A 27,031-nucleotide genomic window follows, 5' to 3' on the forward strand; every position below is an offset into this window, starting at 1 on the left:
CTTTACCATGTGTACACATGTTTGATTGTGTGTTTGCGTCCTTTTTTTAAATTTTTTATGTGTGTATGTGCATGCTTTCATGTGCATGAATGTGTGAGTGTGTTTGTGGGCCACAGTAGGCTGCAGGCGAGGTTACATCTTGCAGCAATTAAGCTGCATGCGTCTCTTACGCCCCTCCATTCGTCTACTGCAGGGTCTTGTTTCAAGGCCGGGCTGCATTAGACAAACTGAGAACATTTGACGGCTTGATGGCTGAGGCTAGATGGGTGAACGCAGCAGCATATTGCACACATCGGTTAATTACTTGACAATAAAATGTGGTTGTATTAGATAGGAACGTAAGCATGTTAACAATATTGGAAACCCATAGAGACGTGCAGCAGAGAGAGGAGGAGGAGGAGGTGGAAGGAAAGGAAAAGAGAGTAAAGAGCCTAGTGAGATAGTTGAAGTGAGCGATTAGGTGAAGGCTGTAATGTGATGACAGTTGCTGAGAAACGATTACCAGGAACGAAAAGAAAATTTGAACCTGGAAAGGCGTCAAATCTGTTTCATTCCTCCACTTCTACAGTGTTCATTAGCGTCAGACCTCCCATCAAAATACATATGTGAACACCACTGTGGTCTCAGTGTTCTGCCAAAGAAATAACCGCGGATCAGTGACAATCACTCTCTTTTTCTGCCATTGAGTTCCCCGATGACAACATGACTGTTACCATGGCAGAGATTACTGACATACCAAAACCCTTCCCCTGTTTATAAGAGCCTGGATGCCAAAAAACAGTTGTCCCCAGCATTGCTTAGAGGCACTTACTGAGACTAAATACACAATATAATTATTTATAACTGCAGTTCGACAGATAATCAACAAACAAATAATCCCTTTTAAGTATAGTCTCTCATAATTATTGTTTATGGCAACATTGAAAAGCCTAGACTGGCTTTATTTGGCTGTGTAGTGGAAATTATTGCGTAGATAGTTCTGCACTGCCTCGTGAAGGTAGTTGCATCTCTTACATTTAATTGAATGTTAATTAAATACTGAGAATATATTAGTGAAAAGAGATTTTTTCTTGCTCGGTCTTGTGGTGGTGGTGTTGTGTATAGATTTAGTCATAAATAAATAGGCCAGGTGCAAATGTGTGGCATTTGGAAGTTTCAGGTATCAAATTCCTGCTACAAAACTTTACAATAATAATCACATCCTGCGCTCTGATAGGGCGGGCAGATGGGATCCAAGTGCTGACGGAAGACAGACAGATGGAGAAATACACTACAGGCAGAATAACAGAGAAACTAAACATCTCAACAAACAAGTAACAAAGACAGGAAGTGCAGGAAATGCCTCCAGAAAGTTGCGTCTGCAGTGCCTAAGCCAGGAGTCCCACTTCTATAAATCTAAACGAAGATCCTTTGCTGGTAACTTTTTTTAAAGGTTGAATGCCGGTTGGTTTAGAAACAGCACTATCAGGAGTTAGTAACACTGGAGGAACCATGCTACCACCATGTCACAGGTGGTGTCCAACTGTTGTGCCGGCTTTGCTGCCTGCCGCCTTCTTCTTTTTTGTAAACACTTTGTTGCAGTGGTACAGTCAGAGAGACATTAGTGTTTTCCTCTTCAAGAGGTCATCTGATGATGAAACATTTAATAACTTCATGTTTAGAAACTTGCATGTTGTGAACATGAATTCGCCCCATGTAATCCAAACACATAAAAGGTTTCTATGGGGAGTGATATCAGATGTCGGGATAAACTGGAGAATCTGATGAATTAGAGTCAAACATGATGTCTGGTGATTTCTTAGTGGGGCAATCATAATTTTCAGTGGGGTTACAGCCCCAACCTAATGCTGACAATGCCTAAGAGGTGTTGCATGAGATCAAGGCTCTGCAGTCTAGTTCTTTAGAAAACTAGCACCAGAAAGAAAATACACCAGATGTAGAAAGGGGCGTCTGAACACTGTATTTTTACATGTAGTGTAAGCTAAAATGTCGCTGTGTTGACATTGACAGTGATATATCAAATTCGGACAATGACGTGCTGTGCAATTTTGCACATAATGTCAGATGAATCCACTTTCCCACTGGAGGAAAATGTTTTGAAGCCTGTAAAATCACAGACCTACAGCACTGTGGCACAATGTTGGTGTGTGTGTGTGTGTGTGCGCGCATCGTTTTATGCACAGATGCCAATCTGTATTTCTTACAGTGGGTGGAAAATGCAAGACCAAAGTGGAGTGATGCTCTTCAGCTGTTTTTTTTAATGCTACATTTTATTATAGGCGTAAGTAACCACAGTCACAGGGCAGAGTTCAGCTGCAGCACAGATATGTCAAAGATTGTCACCAGGCAGATGTACCTCCCGGCTTTGAAGGCTTTAGATGTAGGTTGGAGCAGCTGTTTACAAGTCAGCTCTGTTTCACAACTTGTAAGACACAGCAGTGCATGTTGATAATAGTGCTAATGTGCTATAGTTAGCTACAAGATTCCTAGTCCAGATGTCTTTAATAGCAGCCAAACATAATAGGAAATACTTCATTAAAATAACAACAGAAACAATAACACTACTTACAGATACAAGTGCCAACACTCGAGCAGATAACGCATGCCTGCTCCCTGAGACCAAGCATACGGCCTATGACGCACTTTAGTCCATCCAACAATATTTACTAAGTACACAAACCTTGATTACTATGAAATACACAGTATAATCAAAGTTAGCAAAGACACGGGTAGAAGAATTTAAAAATGTTTTAAAAGTGGCGAGTTGGCAGGCGAAACTGCACGACTTTTTATTGCTGCCTTGCTTAATCACTAGTGAGCCATGGTTGTCAAGAAAACTAAGAAAAACTAACCTTCCCATCAGCTCTTTTCCCCTCCCCAGTCCATTCCCCTCGTGCTTCAGAGGAGTCTCTTAGTCGCAGATTAGTCATCCCTCCAGTGATTCTACATATACACTTGTCCCTCTCTCCTGAACTGCTACTCATGCTTCTCCGTGTTTTTTCTCTTGGCCACAACCTCTTCTCATTTCCTCCCCGAATGGGCTCCTTCAGCCGCAGCCTTCCTCTCCTGTGCTTTGACCTTCTGTTATGACTTCTTCACATCGTCTAAACTCTGTCTCCACTCTTTATCTATGAGCATTTTTTCTCTAAGTAGAACTATCCTCTATCCCCCATTATCTGTGTAATTCAAAAGGGACAATCAGTTCACCTTTTCGCATTCATATAAGTCCTTTTTTGTGGGGTTATCCGGGGTTCCTCAGGGTTCAATTCTGGGTCCCCTTCGCTCATTTGCTATCTTTGATCTGAATCCATTAACCAACTCAATGGCAAGTCATTATTTCAAAGCCTCCATTTTAAATTGCAGTTCAACAACTCAGAGAAACAGAGAAATGTCAGACTGCATGCAGAGTACTTAAAAATGTCACAGTTGATGCAATGGTGCAGCCATACAAATCACAAAATCGTTTGTGATTGTGAATATTTAAATCAAGACAACGTTGCTTCTAAATATTTTCATGACAGATTTATCTCCACATGATTTCATCAGTAAATCACGTATTCATTTTGTCTGTAAAAGATTCCCTGAATGTCTTTAACTTAAGCTTATTTTGTCCAACCAACAGTCCATAATGCATTAATCCAATTAAATTTTTTCATAGCATTTAACTTACAATCATATAAGATAAAGAAAAGCTGGTTATCATCACATTTTGATAGTTTCAACCAGGGACTTTTTTGTTTGTAAAATAATAGATTCTCAAATGTAACTCTCTGTACATCACTAATCAGTTATGTGTTTCAATTCTACTTGCATTGGAACAAGGAAATAAATTAAATGTAGCCTATGTGACAACTTTAAAGTCACTAAATGAAATTAGACATGGAAGGAAAACACTGAAAGGTCAATTAATTCTCCATCAAATAACCGACAGAAATACAGGAATGACTCCAAAATCATTTCTATGTTTGGACATTCTAGACAAATAACATCAAATAAAATATTTCAGTTCAGCCAAGCAGAGTTCATCTCGCCATTTACAACCTCCAGAGTCTGAGATTATACCGCAGCCCGGGATGCTTGACAAATATGGGCCCTTGCTGGATTAGGATCACAGCACTAGATCTCTCTCCACTAACCCCGATGCCTGAGGGCAGAACGTGTGGGAAAACAAGATTGACAGGAAGTTGTCGTGTAAAGGCAGAGGTGTATGTGCATGTGTCTGTGTGATTTTCTTGCGTGCATATGTGTTTGTGTGTGTGTGTGTGTGTGTGTGTGTGTTTGACCAGCGGGCAGAACACAGGGCCAGGGCAGGAAACGAAGTAGTTGTGCCACCGGTTAGAGGAAACAGAACGGCAGATAAATTACTCAGAGTTGGGCTGGCAGGACTTCTGAGAGGCAAAGCTGAGTGGACATTGAGGGAGGACCGAGTGTTGACATGGTGGATGGTGTGCCTAACCCAACAGGAAGATAAACAATGCAGCTTTAAAAAAAAAAAAAAAAAATCATTCAGTATTCCAAAGTGTATTCTGGAACTCAAGATTTCTATATTCTATATGTATAGATAGAAGTTAAAGGAATAAAACATCATAAAGCGACTCGATAAGTTGTTGGACCACCACGAGCCACCAGCATCAACCCTCTTTTACATAAAGTCTCTTCTGGGATCAACAAACAAACAAAACAAAACATAAATAAATTAAAACATATTCCCTCATTTGGTGTTTTGATGATAGAGGTGTAAAAGTATGTCTGACTCATCAAGCCAATATATTTTTTTATGTTTCATTTCATGTCTTTCATCAAACTTTCCCCTGATTTTGTCACCCATCTAAATTCTGTGAGCGGGACGGCCTGATTGGTGAAATAAAACATCCAAATTTGTCGAACGGCTGCCATCTAGTGGCCATTTAACGCCTGTTCAGTCTTATCCTGCTCTTGCATTTCACACATTTCACACTTCATTGCAGTTTCTTGAAATGAATTTTATAGTGACGCCACCTTGTGTCCCATTTCGGGCAACTAGAGGAACAGCCTCTGTCTTTGGTAGCAAAGGTTTATTGAAACTGAACATTTAACAGGCCCATAACCATCACGATTTGATGTAATGCCTTGGATCATATTTAAATTTTATCTAGAAGGTTTTGTTTCTGTGGCCACTGAGGTTGGCAATTCTATTATGGCTTCAAATTAAGCTAAATTATCTTTCATATAATAATTCCAGCTAATGCAGCCTGCATCTCTGGTTTTGGTGATGTTGAAGTCACACAGTTTTATGTTGTCATTCCTGTCCAGGAGGATTTTTGACAGCTTTTTGTCTCTGTGGATTGTTTTCAAGTTATCTTGTGGTGAAGTGTCTTCACAGTAGCAGTTATTTAACGTTATTTTCCCCAAATATTTTTCCTGGAATCACGTCGTCTAATGAGCAATATATAAATGTGTAAAACTTATCTAGCAGCTGGGTAAGTCGCAGCCACCCGTTGGCTTTGACCCCTCAAGTGCACATGTTTTGATATGTGAGGGATATTCAGTATGAGACATGGACATATGATGGTTCCGTATCTTGAAAATTTATTAATGTGGAAGCAGTTGGCAAACAAGCATTTTCTTTTCATGTCACTACAAAACTGTCACTACAAAAAAGAAACAACCAAGAGGAGAGTCGTTTCTTTCTTTTCCCTTTCTTGTTACAAAACATTTCAGTCAAGGCCTTCAGAGGAAAAAAAGAGAGAGAGAGAGAGAGAGAGAGATTGTTTATGATATTCTCCATCCTATGAAATAAAGCAAGATCTCTACTCAGGGTCGAACAAATCATGTTCAGTAAAAAAAAGTTCCTGAGTGAGAAACAAGAAGCTTCAGTCACATATAAAACATGTTGAATCTGACTACAGTTAAACAGCGGTAGTGTTAGGTGTCTTCTTAATAATCTTGAACACCGTTCAAAGGAAAAGGTGATAACTGAGGGCGTATGGCTATACGTACAGTACTAAGGCAAAGGAGTGTGATGTGAAAACAGTTCAGAAGTCTCTAGAAGTCAAAGAAATGTATGTGAAATGTATCCTCAAAACACTGTACAGTGTATATCCGTACCTACAAAGAAAACACTGAAAGAGATGGCTGAATCAAATACAGGAAATAAAAAATAAAAAAAACATTCAACATGGCAGTTGAAATAAATTAATAAGATGGTACAAGGAAAGCCTGGTGATATTGGCATCTATGACAATTGTTAAGTTGTGATATTGGTGGTAATTCTCAGTTAGAATACACTGCAGAGCCAGAAAAATACTGATTACAGACAGAACTCTAGCTGCAACCATTTACTTTCAGCCAACACATGCATGCTTTTCAAGTAAGGACAAAAGACCAACGTGTAAAAGTAGACAAGAGGAGAGGAAATGTAAGAACTAAAAATATCTTACCTAACCTAACCATCCTCTGAGTCCATACTGTTGGGCTTTTGTTACAACTGAATTGAACAGTTTTTTTGTTTTTTAATTACAGTGAACAATTATGAATCCCATATGTGTAAAATATGAATAATAACAGGAAAATAAACACATTTGAGTGTTGCTAGACCAAATAGTGTGTTGTTATACTCGAGGAAAAGGCATCTCATTCACACAAAACACACAGGCCATCAAAAATCTTCATTTACGTACAGTAACTTAGAAAACATGATAATACAATTCAGTAAAATACATTTTTTTTTATAAATTTTTGTGCTAATAGGAAAATAGCAATACAAACAGTAGCATGCATTTTCTTAAATGAAGTGCGGGCCAAAAGAAAGAAAAACATTTCTATGAGATTTTTGTGCTGGCGTTGAGAAAAGTCACATGCATCGTTAAAGAGGGCACAAATAATTTAGATGTTGACAACCATGAAACATTGAACAAGTAAAAACACTGTTGTATCATAAAATAGATACTATTAACAGCAGCGCTAACTGAGGCTTTTATTTCTCTATGCGCACATTGTAACAGAAACAGACCACACTGAAAAGTCACTTGTTTTCATTGGACTGATTAGTGTGCACACACATGCATGTTTGTATCATCACACTGGTCCAACTGCATGTGATTTAAAGGTTACTGCACGTTGACAGTGTTAACATGCACATACTGAGATTAGAAGTTTGGCTGGTTCACAGAAGATAACCGCCCGTTCATTTGAATGGTCAGTTGGCTGATGTACAGCATCTCTTGGCTGGGCTGGGGGTTTCCCAAAAACAACTTCCATCATAACAAAATGACGTTAGCAAAAAAGGCAATGAACGTATGATTGTAAACCTATTCCTCGTTAACAAATACTCAAAGTTTATCCAGAGGCACCGCGTGTTGGTTCTTTGCTTGTGAACAGCAAAAGCCACGTGTGAATTCAGACTGGCGGACATGTTTTGTGAGTTCACAATGTGCTTTTGGGAAACCGGGCCCAGTGAGTCTCTCAGCAGGTCTCCTTGGCTTGGCTTGGCATCTTGCACATCATCAGGATCTGCTTCAAGGCTTTCTGCACATCCTCGTCCATCTGACCCTGAAGGCACACAGCACAGGTTCAGTTAACTCACTAAAGTCAATACACAATGTCAATAGACGCTAATGTTGGTTTGTCCAGATTTTGAGATGTCTGTCTAAGATTTCTGCTGCTACCCCAATACATTGGATGACAGGTGTTTTTGGTGCTAATGGCATTGAAAATGACCCTTGAAACAACTGACACGACATGTTTTAAGTATGTTCTACCAAAGAAATGATCCCATGAGTACCTCCGATGCAGTGTCATCCATGTATGAGGATAGAAACAGAAACTTTAGAGATGGAGATTTCAAAACTTTCAACTACTTACCACTAGTAAGAAAATATGTTTTGAAACACCGCAGAGTTGTGCAGCGGTGTGTTGGGGATGTGTTTAATTGTGCTTAACATAACCACTATGTATAACTTTATTCATATATTTTAACTTATTTTGCTGATTAACCAGCTTTCTTGATGGCCGCGCTTCCTCACTCTCATTCACCAATGCTCACTCTTTCCCTCAAACCATCGGACACAAACCTACAAAACTTTATCTTGTCACTGTTTACAGCATAAATTGCATGTACACAGATTTAGAAGCTGGGTACATGAAAAAAACAAAGCCAGAACTCAACAGAGTTAAGTCCATAAATCCTCCTGCATCAGGCTCCATTTCAGTCACATTTCAGGCTGATTGTGGAGCAGTTTGACCAGTCTAATCATTTGATTGGCTGCCACAGTGTGACGTCAAGTTGCATTTCTCCAAAAGTTGAATCTGGCTCAACTTCTTCGCTGCAGAGTTCTTTTTTGGGAGGGCACCACTGCAGCCAAAATGCAAGCATTGAACGGAAAAACCTGCGCCAAATTTGGTCTCGATCCAGTCTTTGGCAAAATTAAAAGATGGCTTTACCTGGACAGCATAGAGGAGATGCATCCTGTAGACTGACACTATCTCATTGTGCTGCTTCTTCGACTCCTACACAGAAAACATGAGGTAAATACAAGGTATTAAAGTGCGGCACACTCCTGTGTGTTTCAACATGAGCGTGTGTTCTCTAAAACACATGGTGGACAAATCTTACAGATAGCTGGTACTGTAGCTGTTTGATTTGTTGCTGCAGAGTTTCCAGCTGCTGGTTCTGCTGCAGTCGCTTGGAGGGAGAACCAGAGGTGTAGGAGAGCTGTGATAGGCTGTTTAAGGCATCCTTCAGTTTCCCCACCTCCCGTGACAGGTCATCTATCTGTGAGGGACACACGTAGAGAGCTCTTAATGAAACAATTAACTTTAAAAGGAGACTTTTTGTCTGATTTGACTGAGAATTCATGTTTAATTAAAGTGCTACAGTAGTGGTGTTGTTTCTGATGTTTACTCACCCTCTTGTTCTTCTCTCTCTCTGAGGCCACGTGATTCTCCACCAGCTGTTTGAGCTGACTCACAGCATCCTGTGACTCGGCCAGCCTGGAGGTCAGCGTCTGGTTCTCCTTCTCCCTCGACATCACCAACTCCTGCAGGGCCTCCCGTTCCGCACGATTCTCCCGTGCCTGATGAGTAGATAAGCAGTTTTACATAATTTACACTCAAGATCCTCCATCTTGTTTCGTTCTGCCCCCCTCGGGCTCCTCTTTCCTCTCACCTTCTGCCATGCATCAGCAGCCTCCAGAGCCATCTCGTCCTGCTTCCTGAGGGCCCCCTGGAGGAGCTGCGTCAGGTGATTCACCTCGCCCTCTAGCTGCTCTCGCGTGGTCTCGTGCTCCGCACGGGAGACTGAGTCGTCTGGGGTGACATCTTTCTCTGCTGTCAGCCTTTTTGTGAAATAGACACAAGAATCACATGGGTGACAGTTAGCAAGTAGTTTGTCTAGTGACCACAAAATATTGAGATATGGTCCTTAGCACTGCTAAAGTAGAAGAAATAATTAGTTACTTCTCTTCACTGCTTTTGCACTTGCTCATATACAATCTAATAAGTCTCACCTCCACCCTGACATCCATCTGTAACACTGTGTAGTAAAAACTGAAAAAGACTTATCAGTTTTCACCCTCACCTGCTCTGAAGAGCCTCCACCTGCATGGTTTTCTGGTGTAGCTGCTCTTTTAGGGCTTCTGATTGGCTTTCCAACTCTTTGATGGCATTTCCCAGAGATGACATCACCTGCGTGTGGTCGGCGAGTGACACTGAGCTCTGCGCCTGAACTTCTGCCTCATGCTTCAGCAGCAAAATCTCCTCTAAAGAGACGGTGTGCTTCTTCTCTGTCTCAGCTAGCAACGTCTGCAGCTCCTCCACCTTGCTGTTTAGCACCTGGACTTGTTGCTGATGTTCAGAGGAGGGAGATGAGGCCGCAGTGCTCTCAGCTTGGGCTTCAGCCAGCTGTTTCTGTGCAGCACTTAACTGACTTTTAGTCTCGCTGTAGGAGTGCGACAGTTCCAGCAAGCGGCGCTGCAGCCCAGCGATAACCTCGTTTAGCTCTGCCTTCATTTCCTCAAAGTCTTTAGCAGCAGCTTCAACTGGTACTGTGCCCCTCAGAGCCTCCTAAAGTACAACAAGGAATAGATGAAGGGATGAATGATTTAATAAAAGGACAAAGTGAAGAGAAACAGTAGCAGTCCTACAGAAATTCAGAGTGAAGAAGAATATCTACCTGTAACATCCTAATCTCCTCCTGTGCCTCCTTGTACAGCTCCTCAATCTTTGCAGTCCTCTGTTCTTTCTCCATTACACTCCGTCTTTCCTCCTCCACCCTCCTCAGCGCCTCCTCCAGCTGTCTGATCCGTTGAGCTGCTTTCTCTTGCTCAGATCCTGATTGGACGAGCTGAGCTTTCAGCTGTTTTACTTCATGTTCAAGTGTGGATGACGTACGTCTCAGGACCTCTTGTTTCTCCATCAGCTCGACTCCTCCCCTTCCCATCTGCTCTCTCAGCTCGTCCACCTCCTCCACAGCTTGGTGGTATCTCTCCTGAGTGTCTGTCAGCTTCGCCTGAAGCTCTGCTAGACTCTCCATCAACTCTTCCTCTCTTCCTTTCTCCCTCACGCTCTCATACTCCTCTCTTTCTCTGCCTCGCTCAGGTTTCAGCTGTGCATGAAGCGAGCGGTTTTCCTTCCTGGTCTCTAGCAGTTTGATTTGAACGTTCTCCAGCGCCTGTCTCAACAGTCTGATCTCCTCTTTGCTCCCTTCACTCTCTTCTTCCTCCCGTCTGACCGAAACACCACCTTCCCTTTCCACTTGGGTGGTGGAGGGCACTTGCGGCAGTGACTCAAACTCATCCTGGGTGGAGTGGAAGGAGGCGTTGGAGGCCATGCTGTTTGGACGGCTAGTCTCCTTCAGGTCCTCGCTTCCTTGGACGGATGGATATTTCTGTGAGGTGAGGGTGCGGGGGGGTAAAAAGAGTTAAGCGTGAGGTTAAGTGAAAATGTAACGAACAAAGCAAACAAAGCTGGTGTCAGTTATTTTTCTATATCAAATATCAAAGAAACAACAAACTCACATTTCAGAGAATGTTAAAAATATGTCAAAATATGACTAATGTTGTAGCATTAATTTCCTTTCCTTTAAATTTCCTTTGATTGAAATAATATCACTTCCAGTATTTTTATGTTTTTTATTGGGTTAGGATGATTTTTGTGAAAAGTAGTAGAAAACACCAAAGGCATATGAGTATTATTTTTAGACAGGCTTAAATAAATGTAATTTGATAGATTATTTTAATTTATCAGAATAAACTAAACAATAAACTTATCCGAATTATTATGTTTTCTGTAAATTTTGTTAATGCTGTTTTTTTAGTTTAAGCTCATATCCTCTCACATTTAAAATGTGCAGCAGCTCATAAATACAGTATAATGTCCTGCCCTCACCTTCAGTGTCCTGGTGAATGAATGGATTACTTACCTTGAGTTTGCCTGCAAGTTGCTGGTTCTCCAAAGTAAGAGCAGTAATCTTCGCTTGCAGAGCAGAAACCAGAGCTGCAGACGCTGTAAAACTGTGCTCGGCCTGTCAGCACACACACACACACACACACATACATTCATGTGCAGAGGCGCACGGAGAGCGATATTAAGGACCACTAGCTCCCAAGTGAAAAACAAACGAGTTGTAGCATGTCTAAAGCTTAGGTTAGACCTCCTTCAAGAATGCCCAAGGTGAAAAAGTTAAGAACTACACAGCTGTCTGTTGTACAAAACTTAGAAAAGTAGTGCTGATGTAAGATTTTAACAACAACAAAGACTTTTACTAGACTTGTGATACATAGAAAAAAAGTTTAAATGGATCAAAAGTCACCATGTAAAAATGTCTAGCTACATCAAGCCCAAAAATGGTTCAATTCTCTTCATCCAATCAGGCAAACATTTAGTTTATTTAGTTGATGATTCATTCACAATGTGTTTTATACACCAATCATTATATTCAATTAATATTATAATCTACTGTACTGTGTGTGTTTTAATGCTTTGCTTTAAAAAGTCTGACGTCATTTACCTTTAGTCTCCTGTTCTAGTCACAACATCTGTTTTCAAATCTGCTATATATGCAATATAAACACGTCACTATAGTGTTACTAAGTTGTTAATCACCTTCGTATCCGGTTCAGGAAAAGTCCCCGTCTGCTCCACCGTCTGCTTCAGGTCTTCGATTGTCTCCAGCAACATGTTTCTCTCTTCATGGAGCTTTTCAACCTCCTCTTTCAGTGCTGTTCCTCTAACCTCATCCTCCTTTGAAATGACAAAGGGGAGGAGTGGCGCGGAAAGAAGGAATGGGAGGGAAGAAGAGCAGGAGATGAAGGAAGGTGGTGAAGGAGGTGAAACAGAGAGTAAAAGGTGAGAGATGGAGGAGAAAGGGAAAGGGATAAAGGAAAAATGGTCAACAGAGGGTAAAAGGTAGGGAGGTCAAAATGTAAGATAACTGGTACATGAGATGCCATCTGTAATGTTAATGCTGCTTTCCATCTGTTTTTATACTAATATTTTTATATTTATATATTTTTAGGGTCACAAAGAAACCAAACAGTGATTTCATATTTAATTTATATGCTTTTTAATTATTCAGATTTTGTGGGTCTAAAATTTTGTGTAAATAATTGTGCATTTATTCAACTTTCTTTTCCTTTAATAATTTGTTTTGTTATATTACCTTGTAGCTGAATGTTTTGGGAGTGTCACTTTTGTTGGATGCAGGAGTGCCAGTGGAGGTAACGGCTGAAGGAGAAGAGGGTCCAGCGCTCTGAAGAAGGAATAAGTTGATTAGTTTCCCCTCAAAGGCTTGTCATGATTTGGTTGGAAATAAAGATTTAAGTATCAAAAACAAATAATTGCATTATGTTCATAATCTGTTGGCACAGAGACTATTTACTGTTATTACTGCCTGAGTTGTTCATAATGAGCACATTTTTTAGTCCTGACCTCTGGAAAACAAAAGACATTAGTACATAACATAACATAACATAACATAAACATACTACATGAGTGCAATACTTTGTCATACTCTGACAAACTGACGAAAGAAGACTGACTGACAGAGAGAATAATAATATAATATGTAAACAGGGAAAGGGACATATTTTATGAATATACTGTGGACAGGCATTAATGTAAAGAGTGGCAAACTGATACAAGCAGACAGATACACAGACATGCATTTACCTGCAGTGGGCTAATAGGAGGTGGAGGTGCTTTTCGCTTTTTGGGAGTTGTGATCCGTTCATCACTTAGCTTAGCTACTTGATCATGCTGAGGAGCCAGCAAAAGAGACAGAGGAAAGGCAACGAAAAGAGAGAGAAAAAGAAAAGTGGGATTCAGTGCTGGTTAGTAAAAGGAGAGTCAATCAATGAGTGCTACAGTTTTGTTTTCTAAAAATAGCAACTGAAATTAGCCTAAAATTGGCTTTTGTTCATTATTTAGTAATATTAAAAACTAATTTAGACTTCTTTATTGTCATTAATAGTTGTTTGGTTGTAGATTCAGGTGTAGTAGACATAACTTTGCCTGCCTGAGGACCTGTAAAGAAAGGTACAAGACTGGTGTCTTACCTGAGGACTTCTAGGAGACTTTGCATCTGCAAAAGGAGAAAACATAAAAAAATAATTACAGTTTTCTTTTAAATATTTTACATTTTTCCACTACAGGTAGCCAACAGTTTCCACCAAGCATACAGAAAATAACAATACTAACAATAGCCACCAGATGGCAGTGTTGACTTTGTGTTCAAACTAGTGTGGTACACATCTACCCCACAGAGTGATACGTGTGTATGTGTGTGTGTTGGTATTGATAATGTTGAGGGGACATTCTGGGGACTGTAATTCCATGTGATGGAAAAAATACGACACAACATCATCCAGTTAATATTGAGATTTGTATTGTGATTATTACTAAACTTACATTAAGTCTCAAAGGAAACAATGCAAAGTAATGCAGCATCCTCAAGTCACAAAACAAGCATGTGTGTTTGTATAAGGGTCATAAAACGTTGATAATGTACACACACCAAATACTTACCTTGCCGCCTTACTGTACTCTCTGTGTCTTTGCATGACTCTTACCTGAGATCTGTTGTCTGTTCAGGGCAGCAGCGAGGGCGGTTTTGACCTCAGAGTTGCCTGACAGCTTGCTATAATGTAGGACGTCACGGCCTTGTGAATCTATAGCCGACAGATCTGCTCCTCGCTGAACCAAGACTTCAACAACAGAAACGGCATTGGACTCGCTGGCAAGCATCAAGGCCGTCCTGCAACACAGAAACACAAATACGGATTACCACTGCAACATCTACCATTATTCATGAACATGAGTGTCTTAAATCAGTCATCACTACTGTTACATGTGTCATTTCTGAATGCTCTGTGCATGTCTTGACTCTGTTTGTACCTGCCACTGTTGTCAGAAGTATTGATTTCCGCACCGCAGTCTAGCAAAGTGCTGCATACTTCAGCATGAGCGTGTTTGGCTGACAACAGCAAGGGAGTGAGCCCGTCCTTTGGAACAAACAGACATTGGAAACATTAGATATGTCTGAGATCATCTTATGGAAGGACAACAAACCAATATAACACACACCTGCATAATTTATCTTGTGTGACATGAGGATGTGGGCCTAGACATGAGTTATGGTGAGTGTCTGTGTGGTGAGAGAAATCTCAGATCCACGTGAAAATGGAGTGAATGTCTCCTAAATGAATTTCCCAGCAGATAAAAAGAAGAGCCAAAAGTTGTTCCACTTTCAAGAGTGGCGTAGTTTCGGGAAAATCCCGAAAATGATATATTTCCAGTTCTAAATGAATGGGCTGGCTCAGCAGAGTTTACTGCCCTGAGTTAGGGAACCGGGACAGTATTTCATGCAACGTAGACATCCCACATTTTTCATCAGGATTGACAGAGCCTAACCCCAAGCATGACATTTAACCTAGCCATAGCTATCTATGACCTAAATCTAACATAAACATTTGATTGGCTGGGTTTATAGAGGGTGGTGTGCAGCCTGGAAGGAGGTAATGCCCACATCATCTTCACTAAGATGACATTAGGACAACAGTTAAAGAAGTCAATATTAAACAGACATTTCTACAGATCATCTATGTTGTAAAACTAAGTTTAAAAAAAAATCCAAAGTCATGTCCAACTAGAAAAAAGTAAAGGAATGTTAAGAAACAGTAAAGTGTGTCAGCATAGCTTTGTGTTTTATATTACAAGCCTGCTGCTTCCACATGCCACAGAGAACAGAACTATGTTGTGGGTTCCTCTTAGCTCTGTTAAAGACTTTAACAGCCTTGTGTCTGCTCTGCTCAGTCTGTGTTTCTACTGAACCATTTTTGCTCTGGAATCTAAACGACAGAAACCTTTTTTTTTTTTGCTTTTTTTTTTGCTTTTCCAGAGTCATATATTCTGTGTGGGTGAATGTGAAAGCACAGGTGTATAAGTGTTTGCATGTCTGCACTTGCTTTTGTTCACAACTTGCTGGCATCTCCTCAGTTTAAAGCCAGAATACCACATTTAGGAAACAAGATAAAGCCTCGGCAAGTAGACAGCAATTATCACAGCTTAGTGCGATAATATGACAAGCCTGTCAGTCAAGGAAAACACATACAAACATGCCCCTGTTTTAAGCTTAATACACTCCTAATGGGGCAATAATACACACATTGGAGGAGTTGAAGTTGGCTATAAAACTGCAACTTATGAGGGGAAAAAAAGTCAACCTTAGTAAACATAGCAGCTTCTAGTCTTGTGTTTGTGATGTTTTCTCGCCTTGTTGTTGTTGTGCAATTAAAATGTCATCAACTGACCCTGTATATTGACCAGATGCTCATAATTTCTTAGTAAATAAATAAGCTGTGATAGGTGCTGCTGTAGTGTGTGTTATGGAATTTTCTATCCTTAGGCTACACATGGTCATGTGTGGGCCTTGAGGTCCTCGGCGGTATTAATTGTTTGTCTTTGACTAGGTGCCACCATATCTCAACACTGTGGTGGCCAGGGTCGAAGAGACCTATTGCTGCCTTCTTAGACATAATAGATAGCTGGTTGTTGACGTTCTAATCTGCGTAAACAGACATCTGTGTCCCCAGACTAGAATATGCTGACAATAACACCTCCATGGGTAAAAACATTCTCTTTGACTAATTCTGGGCGTAAAGTATTTGGGGTGTGACCTTTGGGTTTAAAGTTTATCCACCATCACAAATCGTCAGAATGTGAGACCGACTCAGGCACTTCTGATGAACTTTGAGAGTGTCTCTACTTCTCCTTGGCAAAACATCAATAAATAATACAGCATAAGACATCAGAGGCTCCTGAACACTTTCTTCCCTCCTGACCTCATCACTGACCTACTACTTTAAAAAGGGCATTTTGTTTCATACCATCTCTTACTCATGAAAAGTGACAGGAGAAATGATTGAAGTGGTCGTTGTGCCAGACAATTATGCCACTTCTATCACCTTATATGCTGCTGAGTGAGGAGTAAAGAGAGGGATACTTAAAACCAGTGGCTCTCAAACTGTTTAGCATGCAACCCTGGAAAAAGGACCAATGTCTATCAGATTGTTTAATTTAAATGATTTGAGAGACCTGAGGAGATAAAAATATCCAAAAAACGAAAGGGAATCATTGCTAGAAATCAAATGCAAATGCAACTCAACTTGTAGTTTAGTACTGGTGGAAGTAATCACTCACCAAGCTACTTCCCAGTATGTGAGAGCTAGAGCTGAGTCATGCCTATTTAAACTTTTAAAGTACTGCCTAGAATACACATGCTTACTATCATTTGTCACTTAAGGCTACAATTCACAATCGGATGACATATCTTCTCCAAACAACAGTCCCACAGAGCTGAACTTTAAGATGTTCCTCCTGACTTTTTTTTTTAATTCTGCTATATTGCAATGCTTTATTCAGCACCCTGCAGTTGACAGATAATTTCAAGTAAGAAAGAAATATGTTGCTTTCTAACTGAAAACATAAGAAGGCACCACTGTCTCGGAGCAGAATTTAAGTTTTCATTTACCCGATTTTCTATATACATTCTTCATCTGATACATGTAAGACCTGGCAGATGTTCCTCTGTTTCGAGTTAAATATAGATCAGATATGGATATTTCTTACAGCCGTGATGTATGCCTGAGGCTAACAAGCTGGCATGTTCCACTCGGCACAGAAACAGCAATATGTTCCATACAACTTTGTAGTCTGTATGTCCACTAACAGCAAACAATAAATCAAAGTTTTGCCCATGCTGGTTATAGTTTCCTAAAAGGACAAAAAAAATATAGAAAAAAAACTAGCATGTCTGGTTGGGTTTGCTCCAATTGTAACAGGATTTCAGGAACCCTATAATTTAGCTTTAAAGTTCTTACAAGCCTTTTGTACAAAGTAGTAGCATGAACAAGTTTTTAAAGCCACAACATACAACTTGTTACAGGCTTAAACAAGCATGAGGCGGCAATAAATTTTAATTAACAGTAACATAGCATCTTTACATGTAGGCTATGAGACCGCTGAGTGTGTTCGAGAGAGAGTGAGTCTGAGTGTGTTTATCTCCAGCAGGCCAGCTGTGGCATGATAATAAAAAGGGAAATAAATGGGCAACAGACTCTCTTCTCTATTTCTTTTTTCTTGCTTGTTCTCTTTTTCTTTTACACACACACATGCACACACACACGAACAATTTCATGTGCACACATCTCAGTTGGGTAAAAACCACAGGCATGGAGCGTCACTGCAATGGAGACCACATGTCTGCGGCTGTAGTGCAGATTTCCCACAGTACACTGACCCTCTACCCCACACACATTCACACATACGTGCCCATGCACACACACACACACACACACACACACACACACACACACACACGAACATTTCAATTAATGAGGATGCTTCATATTGTAGATTTACAACTGCGAGAGACAACTGAAGTTATTTTGCCTCGGCTCTCTCAAACTTAAAACACATTAAGGGATGCAGACAAACTCTAATTAGACATTTTGACAGTAGATAGACACAGAAAGCATCCTATTGCAAACACAGGAATAATAGATGTAAAGCTAAATCTTTAAAGACAATCCAAAATGTGCAAACAGTGATTAACCTTCCTTGGACAAATTCCATAAAATCCTCTCTGGAAATAACAGCAGAAAGCGATATGAAGGAGAACTGAATAAAGCATTTATGTCGTCTTTATTCTGATTCAGAGGCCCTTATTATCCTGCCAGGAAAAATAAGTGTGGAAGTAATAATGAAAGTACATACTGCATCTTTCAGGTTGATGGGACTTTTGAGTTCACACAGCAGTTGGACGGTCTGGATGTTCCCGCTGGCAGCTGAGGATGAAATAAAACAAGTCAGACAAGGAACAGAAGCACACAGGTGTCCAGAGAGTGTTGTGTGGTCTAGGATTTAATTTAACAAGAAACGTCTCTCCTTTGTCCCCATCTCACATTTCCAAAGTACCAAATTAAGTCAGACAAGACTGGACTTTCCTTTTCATCGAAGAACATTGGCAGGCTTATGGATTATGGATTTTTATGGATACAAATTTAAATCCGCACTGAACACAAAATAAAGAAAGAAAGAAGAAAGAAAAGAAAGAAATTCACAGCCTCATGAAAAGATAACCCACTGAAACAATGAGCATTATGGGAAACTTTGACTAAAACAAACTGGGCTGAAAACCATCAATTAATTCCAAATGATTTAATCAAAAAAATCTTAAATTTAATCTCACAAGATATTTTCCCACGTCCTCTTCTAAGCAGACTAATCTTCGATAAAAGCACTTTTGTTTAATGAACTCTCAAGACACTTACCTGCGTGATGCAGAGCGGCTTTTCCTGAGCTGTCTGCGGCATCAATAGGACATTTACTCTGAAAGGGGAAACATAGCTGAGTGAAAATCAATGTTATACATGAATTATGGATGATTATAAAAAGGTAAGTCCATTGTTGAACACTCTTACACTTTTTTTTGTTAGTCTGTAGAATGCAATACACTTGATTGCTTGTTATGTGAAGAACTGTTGTGATTACGTTTAGTTTCCACGCTCTATCAACCTGCTACATCTACTGCTAATATAGCAACTTCTGATATTTCCCTGAAGGATTTCCAACACTTTTCAAAAAATGTGCCTGTGTATGTCCCAGAATGTGTCCACATAATTCTCACAATACATTTCACCCTGCTGTAGAGCATCAGCAATAATGTTAGTGGTGTTTATTTTCTATTTTTGATCGTTTCTCTTCATAGTTTGCAAGTTGTGTCCTGCTACACATTTTAGGGATAAAAGCAACTAAAATAACACTTTGCAAGTAACAAAATTCTGGCAACAAACCGGCATTATTTGGTGCAACTTCATGTCCAGTAAAGTCACAAAGGTTTGTTAGAACACAGCCGTTTGGGGCACCAGGGTAAAACAGTGTTTAGGGGAGACTTGTGTGGATGTTTGAACAGGCAGGTGTATGTCATGGGATAGTTAGGTCAGCAGATCAAAGGAGAAAGATGGTGTATGTTTGTGTGAAAGTGTGTGTGTGTCTGTGTCCTCCTGATCTGCTGATCTGTGCACACGCACGATCAGCAGACTGAAGAAATGAATCAGTCAAACTGTCTGGTTTCAGACATCTTAACAGAATAGTGAGACTATTCAGAGCGTGGTTCATGCTCCTGCTTTCACACATTCCTTATTTGTTACACCAAGTAATGGGTCCAAGAAGAAGTCCTGCTGAGTGAGTGGATGCTTTGCCATTAAAACATTCCTACTTCCATATTTCTTTCTTTTTCTGCACTTACTGTTGTACAACACATCTTGAAAACATTTAACTGAACCTAAAAAAAAAAATCTGTACGGCCATTATATTAAATCAAAAACCATGTCGTATCTTTTCACTGTGGGACCATATTGTGTGTAAAATACATGGCTTGATAGATTGCAGCAAGTTGTCACAGTATATATGACAAAGCTATTTTAGAGATACTTTATCCAGCTTACCTGAATGAGCTTTTTGCAGCACTCGACATGATTGTTTTTGGCAGCCAGGTGTAACGGATTGTAACCTGAACATAAATCAAGAAAGGTCTGAGTTGAGATCTTCATTAGACCAAAGAATTGAGTGACAAATTGGATAAAATGAAAAAGACAAAGGCCTTAAGAAAGCATCTGAAAGGGAAATCTGTCTGTGCCAAAACCAGATAGATATCCACTAACCATTCCAACCACTATCCATTCAACTTTATATTTACAGTAATTATTGATAAAATCAAATTTATGCAGTAATAAATAAGATTTAAAGCAACGGTCACATGTTCTATTATTCCTAAATACAACAGTACATACCTGCGGCATCAGTGATTGACAGGTCAGCTCCATGGGCCAGGATGACAGATAGACAGTCGGTCTGACCGCGAGCAGCTGCCACATGAAGACTACACACAAACACAAACCAAAGAACAAATGCAGTAATTGTTAGTTGTAAAATCACAACAGCAGAGATATTTGTATGACAGCTATAAAACATAGATTTCATGACATGGGAAATCGTTCATCTCTAGTGGTGAACTCATGCTGGAGAAGTGTGTGTAAACAAAGTCTTATCAATAACTATCAATCCCACTTTTCTGCTGTCGTGTCTAATGAAGCTGCCTGTTTGTTTTCCACTGAAGATTGATTACTCCCTGTCTAAATAAAATACATAACCATTAAAAGAACATTTAGGGAAATATGAAGCTTCAGTCTGCAGGAAATAGGGGGACGCACTGAGCGTGGCTCTGTCCAAAAGGTAACAAAATCTACCAAAACTTCTACTTAACAAATTGTACCTCATTTTTAAAGTCTTTTTGATCTTCTTGGCCAGGTGCAGTGACTTGTGGGAGACTTCAGGAAGTCCGCACACCCGGCCATGAAATAGTACAGCACTGTACAACCACATCTTGCAGTTTCTGAATTGTCTGTTTGTGCATATGTGTGCAGCAGGCAATCAATACAACCCCTTTCCAGTTCAGTGAGCAGAATGAAAAAAAAAAAAAAAACACTACACATGCCCAGCCTTCCCTTGGTGTGTGTCCGTGGGGTACACACTCACACACTCTCACAATAATGCCCACATGCCTTTCAATCAGGTTTTATCACCATAGAGATACTGTAGACTCCTTTGTGTGTCCTGAAAAGATTGGAGCGTTGAGATCCCAAACCGCCACATTCATCATGATTTGCAAAGGCTGCAAGAATGCATCTGCATGTGTGTTTCTGTGCTCCAGTCACACGCACACAAAGAAAAGGTCAAGGATGTGAACTACTGGGGGAACAAAAAAAAACAACAAAAAAAAGCCTGTGTGTTTATTTCAGCATGTGAGAATCTGTGCATCCGCCTTTCCTTGCCTATTGCTCCTGTGTTTTGATGTCCCTCGCTCTGCGTGAGCTGCTTAACACATTGAGGTCAGTGGGTGTTGTGTTTCAATAAAAGAAAGAGGTCAAATATTAACACCGAGCCTCTGCGTTATCAGCAATCTCAATCAGTGAGGCAACGAGCTCCACTGCCTCTGCAGAAACAAACTGGCTCTCGAAAACACCGAGTGTCAGAGAGCCTGAATGAATGGTCCAAAATGTCAACCTTTCAGGAAACGAAGAGAAACATTCGTATTTTTAGATCGGTCATTCATTTTTAACATCGTGCTGTGGAGCGTGAAAGTAGTTGCATAAGCCCAGGAATTTGAGCACATTCTGGAGAGATAAGAAACAAGAATCACCTAAAATGGATAATGTCTCCCTGAAATTTAATTGACCCACTTTTATTTCACCACAATCAAACCACTTCTTATCAGACCTTTGCTGTTAAAGTGTGAGCTAAATCCCAGATAGTGCATGAATAGCTGTACTTATATTTAACTTGTCAAATATTATTAAACCAGGCAGCAATCTGGAGATTTGCATCTTATTCTGTTCTTGTTTTTTTGCTTGCAGCCTTGTCAGTAGCAGATATAAATCAAAGTGTCTTCCTTCTCTGTTTGAAGTCGCTCCCCCCAGCTCATATAGTAATCTAGAGAAACCCCTGCAGTGTATACAGTTTTTAATTACTCAGGAGCTGGAGGCATGTTGTGATTCTGGTGTCTTTACTGACCCCATGAGGAAATTGGGGTCCACTGGGATTCATACACTGATTACAGAAAGACATAAATATACCAGCACAGGCATGTGCTGAATAGTGGATTTCTCTTATTGTTAAATCTGTGTGAAAGATAGTAAAATAGTAAGAAAGCTTACGCTGATTTGCCCTCGCCGTCGAGCTTCACAGCACTGGCACCTTTCTTGGCAAGAAGTGATGCCACCTTCTCCACCTCGCCGTGCTCCACCGCAGCGAGCAGGCGCTCGTCATTTTTGTTCCACTCGTTGACCTACAGAGGAAAAAGGAGAGAAAGACAAAGAGGAGAAAATAAGAGATGAGGTAAGAGAAAAAGCTGACATCAAATCTAATCCTAGGAGGTGGAAGACAATACAATGTAAATATTATCTCTTTAAGATATTAATTTTGTCATTGTGGTGTATCTAATCACCGGTTTTATTTCGAAGAAAGTACCTTATCTGTAATAATGTATACATTCCTAACAATGACGTACATCATTAGACATTGACGCCCACATTAGCAAACCTTATTCTGCAGCCAAAAAGACTGAGATGCCCTTAATGTGAGTAATGTTTCTCAGAGGGAGAGCATGTTTTTTGGCTCTGCTATGGCCCACACAAACATTTGTGTCCATATGTGGGAACACACACACACAAGCAACATTTATTGTGGGCATGCGCACTGACACACACATACACAAACCAAATGGCCCCACATTTGTATCACCGACAGGCCATTCAGATAGAGACAAGTCAGCTATTGGAAAGCTTCGAGCATGATCTCATCCAGGCACAAAGTAAGCTTTAAGAGTTGTTCACTACAGGGTTTAACTCTGGCAACAAACTCAACTCAAAATCAGGAATCAGATCAAACTAGGAGAGAAGTGGCTTGGCCATAATCATAGTGTAATGCTCATTTGAAGGAAAAGCAAAACCCGATAGCAGCGTAAGGGGAGAACTGAACCCGTTCATCAGTCAGCACTCCATGTGCATATTAGGATTCAGCACAGTATTAGATTTGACCTAATAGCCTACTGACCTATACGTGATAAGGGGGTAAACTCTCTGACTCCATAAATAGTTGTGGTGGTAAACTGTACCCTATTTTAAGAGACCAATAAGCCAACATGGTGATACACGGTGTAAATAGCCTCTGTGGCAAATACCCAAATGCAATGAGTGGAATACATTTTGTACAGCTGGTGGAAAAAGGCAGAGCTATAAAAACCCTTTCTGTCACTGAAACAGCTTGGATGACCACTGAGCTCTGCTGCCCAACCCACAGAGTCATTAATGTGGAGCAGGGAGGAAATGAAAAATACTAAATTGTTGCCGTTTTGAAAAAATAAAGTCTAAAATGACTGAGAGTGGAGAAACATTCTTGTTTTTTTTTTCAGGCAGGGAGCTGTGGAAAAGTTCTTGTAAAACAATACCCACACACGCACACACACACACACACACTTCTTTTGATGTATTTTCAAAGTACTGAAGCGAGAGGTGAGATGCTATTTAAGAGGCTGCGTAAGATGAGAAAGTTCTCCGACAGACTGGAAATAACAGATTGGATATAAAGACGCTCAGCTGAGCACTGACAGACACGTGTGGAAAAAGACATATGAATCCAACAGGTGCTCTACCAAGTCTGTGATGGGCACCCTTCAAATAGTTCCAAGAATATCCAACACGAGTTTAGAGTTACTACAAAATAAAAGCAAGATCAGGGAAACACACGTACAGTGGTGAGAATATCAGCAAATCCATCAAAGAAAACTGATGAACGCAGCAGGATACAGTTCAACCACTTGAAGGAAAACTCAGCTAACGTTGGTTTGTTTGAGTTTTAACATTCTGACTGCATAGTCCTTGCATTAGCCCTTCACTCATTAGTGGTGTGTTCATCAGTATTCCCTGCAGACTGCAGGCAACTTACCGTTAATGTATTTGCAGCGCATGTGTGTTTTTTTTCTTTGTGCAACATTTGTGTTGTCAAAGTGATCTTTTCTGAATGAACTTTCTATTAGTTTTTTTTTCCTGATGTCAGGTTTCTGACCAATAGTACTGCTATGGAGCAATGTGTTAAGTAGAGAAGTCACAGTTTTGTTTGTAGCATGCACAAGGACACAAGCATGAAAGCAACACAATACACATCCAGTTTCAGGCTATTCCAGTGTTTGACAGTTTGTGATGGTAATGTGCAAATAAGCAAAGCAACGCACCAATAAAGTCAAAGGAAAAGGACGACTACAAAGTAGCAAACATGGATGTAAACACCGTGTTTGCAAATCTTTCACATGGAAGAATATACATTCAAGACATCTGTTAGGCCCCAACTCAGCTGCAGAAAAAAAAGTGTCCACAGGGCTCATTATATTGGCAATTTTGCTTTAATTTCAGTTTCACAGCATTAACCTGACATGTGAGCATCTCTGCAAACATAAAAAACACAAAACAAACCCAGAGGAGCAGAAGCTATTTCACACAGCAAATGCCATATTTATAATGTGTGTGGTAAATGTTTGGACTGTCATCTACCAACAGAATTTACTCTTAGACAAGATGAATCAGGATCTTGGTGGTTTATCACCTCTGCCAAACAATTTTCTGGGGTGTGGAGCAGAACATTCATAAAGTTACTATGCGAGTTAGAGGCTAAGTGAAAATGGAACAGAGATGTCAGAGAAGTTACGCATCTGTCCATCACTATAATTTGTGTGCAGTGAAACCCGACACAGCACGAGATAGCCGGAGCTATAAGAGACATATCCCATATTGTGCAGTGGTTAGAACTCTATGTTATCACAGAGGTTGACTAGATTTGTCTCCCGGTATGAAAAGTCTCATGATATTCATAGACAAGTCATGTGTTGTTCAATCAGCGTGCAGGAGACTGAGGCAAACAAATACTAAAAATAGTTACACTCGTGAGATGTTAGAGGAACAGAAAAGGATGACGACTGAAGTAGATGGAAGAAGTATGTGCACATATATGAGAATGTAGCCTGTTGCTTCTTTAAAGAGAATGTGAAAGGAGCTTGTAGGGCGGTTTGTATATATAATTCAACACAGCACCCAAAACTCTTCTTATCATGTTTTGTGGACATGAGGAAGGGTGGAGCTGCTGCTGTAATTAAGTGCCTTTGTGACGCGGAAACAGCAGGAATAACAAACCCACTGCTATACATGACAGATTGAATAACACGAGCAGCCACATACTGCAGATGGTGAGGTGTCACTTAAAGTGACTTAATTAACAGCTGAAAACAAATTGATATTAGTAGAAAAGGTCTGCCAACAGAGTTGATTAAAATAGATGTTAGAGCAGAACACGTGAAGCCCTGTGACTAACTGGCAACTTTCTTTTTCCCCAGTGCATGTTGGAGTTGATTCCCACCTGATCAAACCAGAATCGTTATAATAATTGTTTTCCTCAAGATAGTGTTCCCCACACTCTAGCATGCAGCAGGACAGGAATACATCTCAGTTCCACTCAAGCAGAAAATCTCTTGAAGTCCGCCTAAAGGCAATTCTGAGATTTCTTTTAAAATACATTAAAGATGTTGGAAAATAGTTGCTGAAAACACATGAAAAGAAGTTGAACGATATATTACTGAGATGTGGAGTTAGAGGTTCAAACTGTTTTTCACCAGTTTTCAGTCCAGGATTTTTTGGGTGGTCCTAAAGGGTGGCTCAATGACACGCTGAGGCCCCTAGGCCCTAGCAGAGAGATAGAGATGACTTCGGCTTCAGCGCATTCAGTGGACACGCCCCCACAGGCCTGGAGCTGAGAATACTGTTCTCTGTATACTCGCTTAAGTAATGATTTGTTTCTGCTTCGTTGGTTGTGAGTTTGTTTGAGGCAAGAAACTGCAGAACATTCAGGTCAAAGAAAAGGACAGGAGGTGCCCACTACCCTGTGTCTTTTAACAACTGACTCACTCACTTCAAAGCTTTTAACCTTATCTGAACTTCCACTGTGTCCACAGAGTAGAGTCCACACTCCCCTTCTCTATCAAATACACAGTACTGATAGTACTGATATTGTTTATTACTGAAGAGGTTTCATATGAGAGAAACCAGTCTTATAACATTTGCAGAGCTTTGTGTACTTAAACATTTCACACATCTGCGTCTCAGAAGTGCACTTTCTCCAGTGTTCATGATTAATTTTACTGGTTTCATATTGAGCAGGACTTCCTCTTTGCGCACTGAAGCATTACACTGCTCACGCTCGACTGCATCAAGATACAAAAGAAATCTGTCTACGGCTATAAATAATTATTTCCAAGACAGATCAATCAGATGATCATTTTTCTGGATTAATTAATCTTTGGCATCTTCATCTTCATTTTTTTGATGTTTTATAGTGCACACATTTTCCTAGAGCCCAGTTTGACATCATCAAATGTCTCATTTTATCCAAAGAAACAGTCCAAAACCAGAAGATATTCATATAATGTAAGAAGGAAAGGCCGCAAATTTGGGTGTCAAAATAAATAGTTTATGGGTTGCTTTTAGTTTGATTCTTTATATTACTGTAAAAGAAACATCTCTAGCCAAAAACCAAAACTACAGAGTTGAAACTAAAACTGAAGTGAAATGGTCCTATCACAGTCTCATTAACAAGAACTGCATGTGGGAGAAAAACTGGAACCCCTACCAGCAGTAATAGAAAAGCTACAAGGTATGTACTGATGTACTGTATAGTATGATTATAACCTAATGACCTCTGTGATTTTAACAGGCTGAACAAAAAATGAAGGGCTGTCACGATGAAGCAGCGTGACATCGATATAGCTGCATTACGCTACATTGTAATGGACAGGTTTAAGTGGAGCGGAATGCACTGCTCTAGTTTCGGCCGCATACACACAGTGTCATCGCGGGGAAGCTGATGAAATAATCATGTGCTGGCAGAGAGGGTA

General features: G+C 40.2%; 1 protein-coding gene across 2 annotated transcripts in view; it reads right to left on the reverse strand.

The window, feature by feature from the left end:
* Positions 1-5,543: 5,543 nt before the first annotated feature.
* Positions 5,544-27,031, reverse strand: part of rai14 (retinoic acid induced 14) — a 37,779-nt gene continuing 16,291 nt past the window's right edge. The window contains exons 3-21 of one of the 2 annotated variants that reach the window (XM_019271916.2): positions 22,251-22,381; positions 20,328-20,416; positions 19,983-20,047; positions 18,807-18,864; positions 18,250-18,320; positions 14,371-14,477; positions 14,046-14,230; positions 13,533-13,558; positions 13,147-13,233; positions 12,638-12,727; positions 12,082-12,219; positions 11,399-11,500; positions 10,151-10,864; positions 9,557-10,041; positions 9,146-9,314; positions 8,886-9,053; positions 8,594-8,752; positions 8,422-8,487; positions 5,544-7,530 (exon numbers count right to left, since the gene is read on the reverse strand). In XM_019271916.2, coding sequence (XP_019127461.2) covers positions 7,444-7,530; positions 8,422-8,487; positions 8,594-8,752; positions 8,886-9,053; positions 9,146-9,314; positions 9,557-10,041; positions 10,151-10,864; positions 11,399-11,500; positions 12,082-12,219; positions 12,638-12,727; positions 13,147-13,233; positions 13,533-13,558; positions 14,046-14,230; positions 14,371-14,477; positions 18,250-18,320; positions 18,807-18,864; positions 19,983-20,047; positions 20,328-20,416; positions 22,251-22,381 — 2,997 coding nt within the window. In that variant the 3' untranslated portion in view covers positions 5,544-7,443. The remainder of the gene's footprint in view (positions 7,531-8,421; positions 8,488-8,593; positions 8,753-8,885; positions 9,054-9,145; positions 9,315-9,556; positions 10,042-10,150; positions 10,865-11,398; positions 11,501-12,081; positions 12,220-12,637; positions 12,728-13,146; positions 13,234-13,532; positions 13,559-14,045; positions 14,231-14,370; positions 14,478-18,249; positions 18,321-18,806; positions 18,865-19,982; positions 20,048-20,327; positions 20,417-22,250; positions 22,382-27,031) is intronic. The other variant, XM_019271917.2, reaches the window with a different exon arrangement.

This window comes from Larimichthys crocea, chromosome IX, assembly GCF_000972845.2.
Source record: "Larimichthys crocea isolate SSNF chromosome IX, L_crocea_2.0, whole genome shotgun sequence".
In the NCBI taxonomy this organism is placed as follows: domain Eukaryota; kingdom Metazoa; phylum Chordata; class Actinopteri; family Sciaenidae; genus Larimichthys; species Larimichthys crocea.